A 13,418-nucleotide genomic window follows, 5' to 3' on the forward strand; every position below is an offset into this window, starting at 1 on the left:
ATAAGCAATGTAGAGAGAGTAAATGTAAAGAGATGGGGTGTTTCCAACAGTTATATCTAACTAAATGTTTGTGTTCATAGCTCCAACAGTGCAGTAATATCTAACCAAATACTTGTGTTTCTAGTTCTGACAGTGCAGTAATATCTAACTAAATGTTTGTGTTCATAGCTCCAACAGTGCAGTAATATCTAACCAAATACTTGTGTTTCTAGTTCTGACAGTGCAGTAATATCTAACTAAATGCTTGTGTTCATAGCTCCAACAGTGCTGTAGTATCTAACTTAATGCTTGTGTTCCTAGCTCCAACAGTGCAGTAATATCTAAATTAATGCTTGTGTTTCTAGCTCCAACAGTGCAGTAATATCTAACTCAATGCTTGTGTTCCTAGCTCACAACAAATACCTAATACACACAAATCTAAGTAAAGGAATAAGAATATATAAAAATATGGACGAGTGATGTCAGAGGGGCATAGACTAAGATACAGTAGAATAGGATAGAATACAGTATATACATATGAGATGAGTAATGCATAGACTAAGATACAGTAGAATAGGATAGAATACAGTATATACATATGAGATGAGTAATGCCAGATATGTAAACATGCAGGAGATCCACGAAGGAAAGACAGTGATGGTGCTCGGTGACGTTGTTGTAAATGGAGGGTAAAATGGTAAAACGTTTGAGTTCATTTTGTCCTGGTCACTTTGCCTGCTGTTTATTGCCACGTTGGAATGCAACCTTTGTTTGTTGTCATTTTTTAAACATTTTTTATCATTTTACCCCCGTTTTTTCTCCCCAATGTGGATCTTGTCTCATCGCTGCAACTCCCCAATGTGGATCTTGTCTCATCGCTGCAACTCCCCAATGGGCTCAGGAGGCGAAGGTTGAGTCATGCGTCCTCTGAAACATGACCCGTCAAACCGCGCTTCTTAACACCCGCCCGCTTAACCCGGAAGCCAGCTGCACCAATGTGTAGTTGGAAACACCGGGCGACGCTTGGCCAATTGTGTGCCGCCCTATGGAACTCCCGATCACGGCAGGTTGTGGTACAGCCCGGGATCGAACCCGGGTGACGCCTCTAGTGACGCCTCTAGCACTGCCATGCAGTACCTTAGACCGCTGCACCACTCGGGTCTATAGTGACGCCTCTAACACTGTGATCTAGTACCTTAGACTGCTGCACCACTCGGGTCTATAGTAACGCCTCTAACACTGCGATGCAGTACCTTAGACTGCTGCACCACTCGGGTCTATAGTGACACCTCTAACACTGCCATGCAGTACCTTAGACTGCTGCACCACTCGGGTCTATAGTGACACCTCTAACACTGTGATGCAGTGTTAACTATAATTCAACTATAATTCTCTTTGGCACCGTAGACATCTAGTGACCACTTGACTCCATGTGACCAAAACATTTCTGAGGCTGAGTCTCAAAAAGTTGCCTGTTACTTTTAATAGCCGGGCAATAGCACACATAGCAAATACATTTTGGGTCTAAATTAAAGGAGCTACAATTATAGTTTAATTACATGTTTTAAATAAAATGTCCATAATATCTGCATTAATACGAACGAGCTACAAAAATCTCTGAAACTGGAAACACTTATCTCCCTCACTAGCTTTAAGCACCAGCTGTCAGAGCAGCTCACAGATTACTGCACCTGTACATAGCCCATCTATAATTTAGCCCAAACAACTATCTCTTTCCCTACTGTATTTATTTATTTATTTAGCTCCTTTGCACTCCATTATTTCTATCTCTACTTTGCACATTCTTCCACTGCAAATCTACCATTCCAGTGTTTTACTTGCTATATTGTATTTATATTCGCCACCATGGCCTTTTATTTGCCTTTACCTCCCTTATCTCACCTCACTTGCTCACATTGTATATAGACTTATTTTTCTACTGTATTATTGACTGTATGTTTGTTTTACTCCATGTGTAACTTTGTGTTGTTGTATGTGTCGAACTGCTTTGTTTTATCTTGGCCAGGTTGCAGTTGTAAAATGAGAACTTGTTCTCAACTGGCCGACCTGGTTAAATAAAGGAGAAATAAATAACACATAATAATACAAAAATGTAGCAGCAGTATAGACATAGTCTGTTCATTATATACATCTACATGATGTATTGTTACACCATGTAGGAGCAGTATAGACCTAGTCTGTTCATTATATACATCTATATGATGTATTGTTACACCATGTAGGAGCAGTATAGACCTAGTCTGTTCATTATATACATCTACATGATGTATTGTTGCACCATGTAGGAGCAGTATAGACCTAGTCTGTTCATTATATACATCTACACGATGTATTGTTACACCATGTAGGAGCAGTATAGACCTAAAGTAGCTAGCTAATTATTTAGATTTAGTATAACTTAACGAAACTGCCTTAAATGTGCTGTAGTAACCATTTTTTATTCGCACTAATATATCAACACATTCCTGTATTTGTATGTCTCAATATAATAGCTATGTCTACATGATTTATTATTACACCATGTAGGAGCAGTCTTTGTATGTCTCAATATAATGGTATTATTTAATTAAATCCATTTAAAATAATCTTTGTCTGAAAATAAAATATGATCCTCAACTGCGTTTCCCCTCCAGTCAGCAGACGGCGATGTGCGTCTTTCAGGCGACGCTGCCAGCGTGACGTATAATCTAGGGGACGGTTCTTCATAAACAGCTCGTCAACCACCTCGGTAGTTAGCTAGCCAAGATAGCCGAAAGATTCAAGCTATTTATACGCTTTCGGTGTATATTAGCTACTGTGTTTTCGACACACTTAGGTCGTATCTACTTGTTAACCTATTTAATTGAATATTACGTTATTTTGTATTAGTCAGCTATAGTAGTTCGCTGGTTAAGTTAGCACTAGCCTAGTCGCTAATGATAGCTAGCTAGCTAACACCCCCGACCATGTGCTCCCTAAACTACTCCACTCTTGTTAAAGAAGAGGTGGTCTGCTGGACGGAGAAAGAAGCTCTGGGGCTGAACATTGTCGTGAAAGAGGAGAAGGAAGAGAAGGATATCACAGTAAAACAAGAAGTAGAGGATGAGGGTGTTACAGTGAAAGAAGAAGAGAAAGACGTTTCAGTGAAAGAGGAGGAAGACGCGTTCAGAGTGAAAGAGGAGGAGGATGTTACAGTAAAAGAAGATGAGATGGATGTGAAAGAGGAGGATGTAGTTTTTGGTGTGAAAGAGGAGGAGGAGATTACTGTCACATTGGAGGAAGAAGAGGAGGTTGGAGATCCGTTTAACCCCAGTAAGTACCGTCTCTGTAGTCGTTGAAACAATATGCAGTAAAGGGGTTCTACACTGTAATGTTGTTCTGTAGGAATGGCTGAAGCTACACTGTAACGTGTAGAACATCAAGAGTGGACCATCAACAAAACGTTAACAATTGATCAAATGCATCCAATGACAATGCCTGAAATACTGTAGTCCTCAATATCTCCTATTAGATTAGCCCAATATGTAGTCTTAAAGGGGCAATCAGCAGTTGTTACATCCATTTTGGGACTTATACATTAATGATATGTACCCATTGTTTCTTGAAGAAATCACTTACAAATGTCTCATGAGCTTAGTTCAACTGTCGTACCCCATCAGAACCCAAAATATAAGCATTTTTTTATTCCGATGTTTATCAGTAAATATAAACTAACACTATATCCTCAACATGATTTATTGATTTAATTCAGTCTCAAGAATTTCTAAAACATTTAACATTCTCATTTAATTCTTTAAAAAAAATCTAAGTTATAATAAGTAACTTAACAAAATGTCTAAAAGGGAAGCGGTCTGAACTTAATGAATGCACTAGGACCCCAACTAAAAAAATCTTGGGTCAACCAAGAGTCGTCTTTTCTTTCTACCAACCGATTGGTAGAAATGTTATAACGTGTATTTTTCCATATATAGACACAACTATATGTACTGAACTGGTCTGATGCTTTAAGCACGATGTTTGATTAAATAATTAAGACACACAAATGACTCGGGAGCCAGAGATCAAGATAGCCTAACCATCAGAAAGAAACTCTTCCTCCTCCCGCTGCTGCTGGCCTTCGTAAATTCTGATGTTATGCTCCTATAGTTTCTGGTAATAAGCTACACCAGCAGTCGGCAACCTTTTCCATTCCATCCATACTTTGGGTTCCTTTTGTCAAACTACAAGCATGCTGTCATGTGTCTTTTCCTGAGGAGTGGTTTCCGTCTGGCCAATCTACCATAAAGGCCTGATTGTTGGAGTGCTGCAGAGATGGTTGTCCTTCTGAAAAGTTCTCCCATCTCCACAGAGGAACTCTAGAGCGCTGTCAGAGTGACCATCAGGTTTTTGGTCACCTCCCTGACCAAGGCCCTTCTCCCCCAATCGCTCAGTGACCAAGGCCCTTCTCCCCCAATCGCTCAGTTTGGCCAGGTGACGAGCTCTAGGAAGCGTATTCCATTTAAAAATGATGGAGGTCACTGTGTTCTTGGGGACCTTCAATGCTGCAGAATTTTTGTGGTACCCTTCCCCAGATCTCTGTCTCGACATAATCCTGTCTTGGAGCTCTACGGACAATTCCTTAGACCTCATTGCTTGGTTTTTTCTCTGACACGCACTGTCAACTGTGGGACCTTATATAGACAGGTGTGTGCCTTTCAAATCATATCCAATCAATTTAATTTACCACGGGTGGACTCTGAACAAGTTGTAGATACATCTCAAGGATGATTAATGGAAACAAGATGCACCTGAAAGCAATTTTGAGTCTCATAGCAAAGGGTCTGAATACTTATGTAAATAAGTTATTTCTGTTTTTGACCTGTTTTCACTTTGTCATTATGGGCTATTGATGACACCCCTCTGAAACAAGATAACCATCAGAAAAACCTCTTCCTTAGCCTACTCCTCCCGCTGCTGCTTGCCTTCGTAAATTCTGATGTTATGCTCCTATATTTTCTGGTAATAGGCTACACCAGCAGTCGTTATGCTCCTATAGTTTCTGGTAATAGGCTACACCAGCAGTCAGCAACCTTTTCCATTTGGAGTGCCAATTTATCTGACCATTTCTACTGATCTGGTGCCAGTTAGGATTTTCATATTCACATTTTACTGGAACAGTTTCATTTAATTTATAATAGTAATAATAATTATAATAGTCTTTATCTCAACATCATTATCTGTGATTAATCTACATTCTATCTAAATGAAAATTATACAAATCTAAAAGTAACTTTTATTGCCATTGCCAACTATGTAAAAATAGCCTACATGAAACCAACAAACAAAAACATTTGCAGCCTGCAGGTAGAAAATATCCCGATTTTAAAAATAAATATCCTATAAATCCCATTGGCTGCACATGGCCTGTCAACAACGAACTTGAAACATTCTATCAACTATCAACTGGGTCCTCCAAAACTTGCAACATTGTACAAAATATTCTGGGCCCTCAGTTTCCCGCGCCAGTGAGTTCTGGACAGACACAGCTGTCGTCTATTTGTGCAAAGAATAAGAAGTAATCAGGTATTTTATAACATTTCCACTGGATCAGAGCATTACATTTTACCCTTTAATGCTGGGTGGTTATCGAAAGGGCGAGAGCTGGAAATAATTTACAAATACTTTGAGCAACTATTGTCATTTGTAGTGGATTCTAATAAGACTTTGTTTACCTGCTGTTTGAGGTGAAGAAAAAATTAGTTGGAGAAGCTCCACAACTCATTAGTGGTGCAGCGTTAAGACAATCAGAAATACTATCAGACATCCCCAAATGGGCACATTTATAGGCCTTCATTTGCACTCAGGCCAGGTAAACTAGTCCTACATCTATATGTGTAATCAGGTGTGCGTCCTTACTCAACATTGACAGGAGTGTTTCAAACAAAAAAAATGAATAAATTGACAACTGACGCATCTTGCAGGGTCAGGTCTGGGTGGTCTGCCAGGGGTCGTTTAATTTAGTATCCGTTTGGGTCGGCATGGGAAATGAATCTATTTCTCCATAGTATGTTGTACCAAAGTTGACCGACTGAAAGGAAGTGTAACTTTGACTATAATTACTGTTTCTTGAAGGAGGGAAACGAGGTACAACACCTGATTGGCCCCACCCCTTCCTGGGTCGGTGAAGAGCGGTATTAACTTCATGGCTGCAGGGGCAGTATTGAGTAACTTGGATAAAGGTGCCCATTTCAAACGGCCTCGTACTCAATTCTTGCTCGTACAATATGCATATTATTATTACTATGGATAGAAAACACTCTAGTTTCTAAAACCATTTGAATTATTTCTCTGAGTGAAACAGAACTCATTCTGCAGCACACTTCCTGTCAGGAAGTGAGATTTCTGAAATCGAGGTCTCTGTTCTAGGTCCTGCCTATAAATGGGCATGATACGTATTAGTATACATGCACGTCATACACCTTCCACTAGATGTCAAGAGGCAGTGAGAGAAGAAATGGGGTGATTATCTTGGTCTGAGGTGGAATAAATCCTCTTGGAATGACGTGTGACCCATTTCCTGTTTTCTGGAAAGCGAGAGGATGGACCTGGAATTGTCTTCTTGAAAGCTGTCGTTATAGGCGACTACTATCTCCGGCTTTGATTTTATTTGATACATGTCACAATATCATCGTGAAGTATGTTTTTTCAATATAGTTTTATTAGATTATTGATTTTTTTTCGGGAGTTTTGCCGTGTTCCGTTCTCTTCCGTTTGTTGACATGGAGAGATTCGCGCCGCTTGGCTAGTGTGCTTGCTAGTTCAAGAGGGAAAAAGGACGTTCTAAATCCAAACAACGATTGTTCTTGACAAAGGACCTCTTGTACAACATTCTGATGGAAGCTCATCAAAAGTAGGACCCATTTTATGATGCTATTTCATATATCTGTCGAACTGTGTACTATTCGTTTTGCGCCCAGGTTTTGGGCACTGTCTCGCCATAACGTAAGCCTTATGTCATAATGAAGTTATTTTTAGAATTCTAACACTGCGATTGCATTAAGAACTAGTGTATCTATCATTTCCTATACAACATGTATTTTTTAGTCATGTTTATAAATAGTTATTTGGTCAGAATATGTGAGAGTCAGAAAAATATCCGGACGTTCTGGGAAAAATATGCTACGTTAGCACAATGTGTAACCACTGATTTCAGCTCTAAATATGCACATTTTCGAACAAAACATAAGTGTATGTATAACCTGATGTTATAGGACTGTCATCTGATGAAGCTTATCAAGGTTAGTCAAATTATATATCTTTTGCTGGTTTGTTACGATCGCTAACTTTCGCTCCTGGGGAATGGCTTGTGTTTCTGGCTATTGTGGTAAGCTAATATAATGCTATATTGTGTTTTCGCTGTAAAACAATTAATAAATCGGAAATATTGGCTGGAATCACAAGATGCCGGTCTTTCATTTGCTGTACACCATATATTTTTCAGAAATGTTTTATGATGAGTATTTAGGTATTTGACGTTGGTGTCTGTAATTACTCTGGCTGCTTCGGTGCTATTTCCGACGGTAGCTGTGATGGTAGCTGCAATGTAAAACTGATTTATAGCTCAAATATGCACATTTTTTTAACAAAACATAGATTTATTGTATAACATGTTATAAGACTGTCATCTGGTGAAGTTGGTTCTTGGTTAGTTTGGTTGGTTCTTGGTTAGTTAGGTTGGCTTTGTGCATGCTACCTGTGCTGTGAAAAATGTCTGTCCTTTATTGTATTTGGTGGTGAGCTAACATAAATATACGTGGTGTTTTCGCTGTAAAACATTTTAAAAATCGGACATGTTGGCTGGATTCACAAGATGTTTATCTTTCAAATGCTGTATTGGACTTGTTAATGTGTGAAAGTTAAATATTTAAAAAATATATATTTTGAATTTCGCGCCCTGCACTTGAAGTGGCTGTTGTCATAAGTGTACCGGCGTCGGGCTGCAGCCATAAGAAATTAACGTGGTTTTTCAATAATTACACATAATTCTTAATACTGTAGCTGTTTAGTTAGTCACATGTTCAACTATCATCAAGTGATCCAGGAAATCATTTTTTGAATGACAGTCACATGACAAACATCACGACATGCAACAACAACCAAAGTGCTTCTTCATTCATTACTCTGGTCAAGACAGTTGTGCCGTGCTCCACGTTGGATCCAACATCCCCAACAAATTGATGTTTATAATGTTATTGTCTGCTTGATTTACAGTAGGGTCTCGTTAGTCTGTCTGGACACTGAGATACTTAGCTCATAATGTGTAGAGAACTGTTCCTTGATGGATAGGCTATTGTACAACACACAGAGCTATTTTCTTATTCAGGACATTTAGAATGACAACACGTTACAGAGTAGCCTAGTGGGATTATTCACAAAATTATCTGGTGATCAGGTTATGAAATGTCATGACAGACATTTTATTGTCCATGTTTCACCTGAAATATTAAATGATTTATAGTCCGAGGTCTATGTTGCTGTTAGGTGAAGTTATGGGTCCTACAGTAGGTCTATGTTGTTGTTAGGTGAAGTTATGGGTCCTACAGTAGGTCTATGTTGTTGTTAGGTGAAGTTATGGGTCCTACAGTAGGTCTATGTTGTTGTTAGGTGGAGTTATGGGTCCTACAGTAGGTCTATGTTGTTGTTAGGTGAAGTTATAGGTCCTACAGTAGGTCTATGTTGTTAGGTGAAGTTATTGGTCCTACAGTAGGTCTATGTTGTTGTTAGGTGAAGTTATGGGTCCTACAGTAGGTCTATGTTATTGTTAGGTGAAGTTATGGGTCCTACAGTAGGTCTATGTTGTTGTTAGGTGAAGTTATGGGTCCTACAGTAGGTCTATGTTATTGTTAGGTGAAGTTATAGGTCCTACAGTAGGTCTATGTTAGGTGAAGTTATGGGTCCTACAGTAGGTCTATGTTGTTGTTAGGTGAAGTTATGGGTCCTACAGTAGGTCTATGTTGTTGTTAGCGGAAGTTATGGGTTCTACAGTAGGTCTATGTTATTGTTAGGTGAAGTTATGGGTCCTACAGTAGGTCTATGTTATTGTTATGGGTCCTACAGTAGGTCTGTGTTGTTGTTAGGTGAAGTTATTGGTCCTACAGTAGGTCTATGTTGTTGTTAGGTGAAGTTATGGGTCCTACAGTAGGTCTATGTTGTTAGGTGAAGTTATGGGTCCTACAGTAGGTCTATGTTGTTGTTAGGTGAAGTTATAGGTCCTACAGTAGGTCTATGTTGTTGTTAGGTGAAGTTATGGGTCCTACAGTAGGTCTATGTTATTGTTATGGGTCCTACAGTAGGTCTATGTTATTGTTAGGTGAAGTTATGGGTCCTACAGTAGGTCTATGTTGTTGTTAGGTGAAGTTATGGGTCCTACAGTAGGTCTGTTATTGTTAGGTGAAGTTATGGGTCCTACAGTAGGTGTGATATTGTTATGGGTCCTACAGTAGGTGTGATATTGTTTTGGGTCCTAGAGTACACTATGCTAGGCTGCAATAACAACCAAAGTGCTTCTTTGTTCATTACAGGTATATTTGTTGTTAGGTGAAGTTATGGGCCAATTTGGCAAACAGTGTACAAACCCTCATTGTCAGGTTGATGGAAAAGCCAAAGAGCATTTTACTTGTTGAAGTGTTTTTTAAGTACAAAGCGGTTGATTTGTGATGACACAAACGTTATATTAAGCAGGGCATTCAAACGAGCATTACAATTATAATCTAAAGTAGTGTGAAATGCACTCATAAGCAACCTGGACATGGAGGTTACTCCCCTGAGTTTTCCCCCATTCAGAATACATTGTCAAATAATTTAACAGGCGTCAATTGTTGTACAACTTCATGGGTATCACCTTTTACCTCAAATTAACAGTGGATTTCTGCTGTTGTGGGCCTTTAACCTTCTGTCTGACATTGTCATTCACACAGGAGAGAGACGGGACTATCGTGGATCCTCTGGGGAGCCTCAACAACATCATGATGCTGACGAGGCAGAGAAGAGTCTCTCCACATCAAAACACCTCAAGAAACACCAGCAGAGACCCACAGGGAAGAAATCTCATTTCTGCTCTGACTGTGGGAAATGTTGCAAATCTTCATCAGAACTTATAATACACCAGAGAATACACACAGGAGAGAAACCTTATAGTTGTGATCAATGTGGGAAGAGTTTTACTAGATCTAGCTATCTAACTGTACACCAGCGAGTACACACAGGAGAGAAATCTTATACATGTGATCAATTTGGGAAGAGTTTTACTCAGTCAAGCTCCCTGAAATCCCACCATAGAACACACACAGGAGAGAAACCATATAGCTGTGATCACTGTAGGAAGAGTTTTACTGCATCTGGTAATCTAACTACACACCAGAGAACACACACAGGAGAGAAACCTTATAGCTGTGATCAATGTGGGAAGAGTTTTACTGCATCTAGCGATCTAACTAGACACCAGAGAATACACACAGGAGATAGACCTTATGGCTGTGATCAATGTGGCAAGAGTTTTATTCAGCTACAAACCCTGAAATCACACCGGAGAACTCACACAGGAGAGAAACCTTATAGCTGTGGTCAATGTGGGAAGAGTTTTACTACATCTAGCTATCTGACTACACACCAGAGAACACACACAGGAGATAAACCTCATAGCTGTGATCAATGTGGGAAGAGTTTTAATGATTCTAGTCAACTGATTAGGCACCAGAGAACACACACAGGAGAGAAACCTTACAGCTGTGATCAGTGTGGGAAGAGTTTTACTGATTCTAGTCAACTGATTAGGCACCAGAGAACACACACAGGAGAGAAATCTTATAGCTGTGATCAATGTGACAAGAGATACTCTGATAAAAGGTGTCTGATCAAACATCAGAAAATGCATACATGAAGAAGTTGTTTCATGATATCAATGAAATGATGTCACAATGTAGAATGTTTTAACATTGTAGAAGGAGTATTTTAATGATGTCACAATGTAGAACCCTAAGCGTTTGTTCAATTGATTTTAGGGAAAAAGAGGAAAAATCCAGGCTCTGAATTGAAAGAGTATTATTTATGTGATTTATCAAAAAGTGACTAACATAAAAGAGCTGTGTTACACTTACCATGTTGGTGACCCACTTGAATCAAAATGCAACACTTCAAACTATTTCTGCATATTGGTTATTGATTTGGACACGTTAAAACTGTGTTTTGACATTGCACTATTCCCATTTATCAAAATCTCATTCAAAAGACGTTGAAAATAAGACTATGCCTGACGTCCAATATATGTTCTGTCCAGTATATGTTCCGTTGTAGTTGAAAGTGAAAGTTGAAAAGATGTATTTTCGGGTCGATTTTTTTCCAATGACTTAAACTGCTTAATTTCAACGTACTTGCAGCCGATACACCTATAATCAATTTTATTAACAATCTGACATCACTCCAGAATACACCTATAATTTCATAATAGCAATCATAATTATTTCAAACATCCAGCCTGACAAAAGATACATGTTTTATTATTCCATGCCTCACCATTAAGTTAATTATTGCCAATACATATTAACAAAGGGGTGAACATTTGGTTTTGATATTTCATATTATGTAACATTTAGTAATCATAGTTATTCATGCAACCAACTTGACATTTTTGGGTACAATTATATTGACATTGTTACCCTGCTTTTATATCCAACAACATGCCTATCTAGTGAACCCTGAAAAGAGAGAGAAGCTCCGCAGTGAGGTGGAAAGTTACTATGGATATCGCAGGAGTTTCCTCTTGAAATCAGACATGTCCGTGGTAAGGACAACTTGGTTGCTGATTATCTCAAGGGTGGGCAGTCAAATAGGTTTGTGTTTTGCATTTAGCCAGTGAGTTACCATGGTCACAATTTATTCTGACACGTTTTTCTGTGTTGGATATTAGTTTTATCTCTTATTATTTTCTGTATTTTTTAACTGCACTGTTTGGGGCTCGTAAGTAAGAGTTCCAGTGTTGTATCTGCGCATGTGACTAATACAATTTGATTTGAGTTTTGTTTGGGCTCGTTCCAAGGGGACGAGAGTTCTAGAAGCTAGTGAGTTTTAGGAAGACGAGAGTTCTAGAAGCTAGTGAGTTTTAGGATTCTATGGAAAGAAAAATGATTAAAAAAATAATACGATTGTATATTATTATTTAGAAGAACGTGTTTTTTCTTGTTTTTAATTGTTGACAGCCAGTAGACACCATGTTTATATTGTAGAAGGTGAAGCATTGTAGATGATTATGTGAAATGGAAGTTGTAGAGATACTCTGAATGGTTGGCTATGAAAAGCTAACTGACATTTACTCCTGAGGTGCTGACCTGTTGCACCCTTGACAACCACTATGATTATTATTTCACCCTGCTGGTCATCTATGAACATTTGAACATCTTGGCCATGTTCTGTTATAACCTCCACCCGGCACAGCCAGAAGAGGACTGGCCACCCCTCAGAGCCTGATTCCTCTCTAGGTTTCTTCCTAGGTTCTTGTCTTTCTAGGGAGTTTTTCCGAGCCACCGTGCTTCTACACCTGCATTGCTTGCTGTCAGGGGTTTTAGGCTGGGTTTCTGTACAGCACTTTGAGATATCAGCTGATGTGAGAAGGGCTTTATAAATACATTTGATTGATTGTACAACTGAATGCGTTCAACTGAAATGTGTCTTGGGAGCACTGATTGGTGTCACCTCGTTAGTCAGTATGTGTTACACCTGTGCTGGCTTGTCCATCTCGTTAGTGGGAAGGTGTTTCACCTGAGCTGGTCCAGGTTCTATTTAAGAGTGTCTGGCCCAGTATTCCAGTTGTCTTGATAGATGTGGAGAGTCAACACCTTTAGTTGCTCCACCTTTTTGGTTTGCTTCCTGTCTTTTAAGTTTGGTGTGGGTTTTTCTTTTGTTTGCCTCTTCTTGGGCAGATTTAGTGGGTCTCATGGTGGGTGTCTTTTAGGTCCCAGTTGTTGTTACTAGTCAACTTTCATTGGACACCCCATAGTGTCTTTCAGAGCCCCTCCTAAAAAACAAGCTTATATTTTGGGTTGGATATTGCATCCAATTCATATTTTAATCAATGGCATTTCCTTAGGCTGCTCATTAGTCTTTCAGTTGTTAGTCTTCTGTTTGTTGTGTACTAAATATTTCATTATTTTTTTCTTTTTTTTTTCTGTGAAGCCATTGTGTTGCATCCATGTCTAAAATGTGCTGTATAAATAAATCTTGATTTGATTTCAACAAATGAACCCAATGACTGACCAATCAACAGATTCTTGGTCCCTTTTAGTATTTGTTAAGGAATACAGTATATACATATGAGATGAGTAATACATAGACAGACACAGTAGAATAGGATAGAATACAGTATATACATATGAGATGAGTAATACATAGACTAAGCTACAGTAGAA

General features: G+C 38.9%; 1 protein-coding gene across 2 annotated transcripts in view; it reads left to right on the top strand.

The window, feature by feature from the left end:
- Window positions 1-2,540: 2,540 nt before the first annotated feature.
- Window positions 2,541-13,418, top strand: part of LOC129842747 (zinc finger protein 660-like) — a 35,010-nt gene continuing 24,132 nt past the window's right edge. The window contains exons 1-2 of one of the 2 annotated variants that reach the window (XM_055911377.1): window positions 2,541-3,291; window positions 9,936-13,244. In XM_055911377.1, coding sequence (XP_055767352.1) covers window positions 2,946-3,291; window positions 9,936-10,897 — 1,308 coding nt within the window. In that variant the 5' untranslated portion in view covers window positions 2,541-2,945 and the 3' untranslated portion in view covers window positions 10,898-13,244. Of the gene's footprint in view, window positions 3,292-9,935; window positions 13,245-13,418 lie in introns of those variants that run through there. The other variant, XM_055911378.1, reaches the window with a different exon arrangement.

Source organism: Salvelinus fontinalis, unplaced genomic scaffold, assembly GCF_029448725.1.
Source record: "Salvelinus fontinalis isolate EN_2023a unplaced genomic scaffold, ASM2944872v1 scaffold_0064, whole genome shotgun sequence".
Taxonomy (NCBI): domain Eukaryota; kingdom Metazoa; phylum Chordata; class Actinopteri; order Salmoniformes; family Salmonidae; genus Salvelinus; species Salvelinus fontinalis.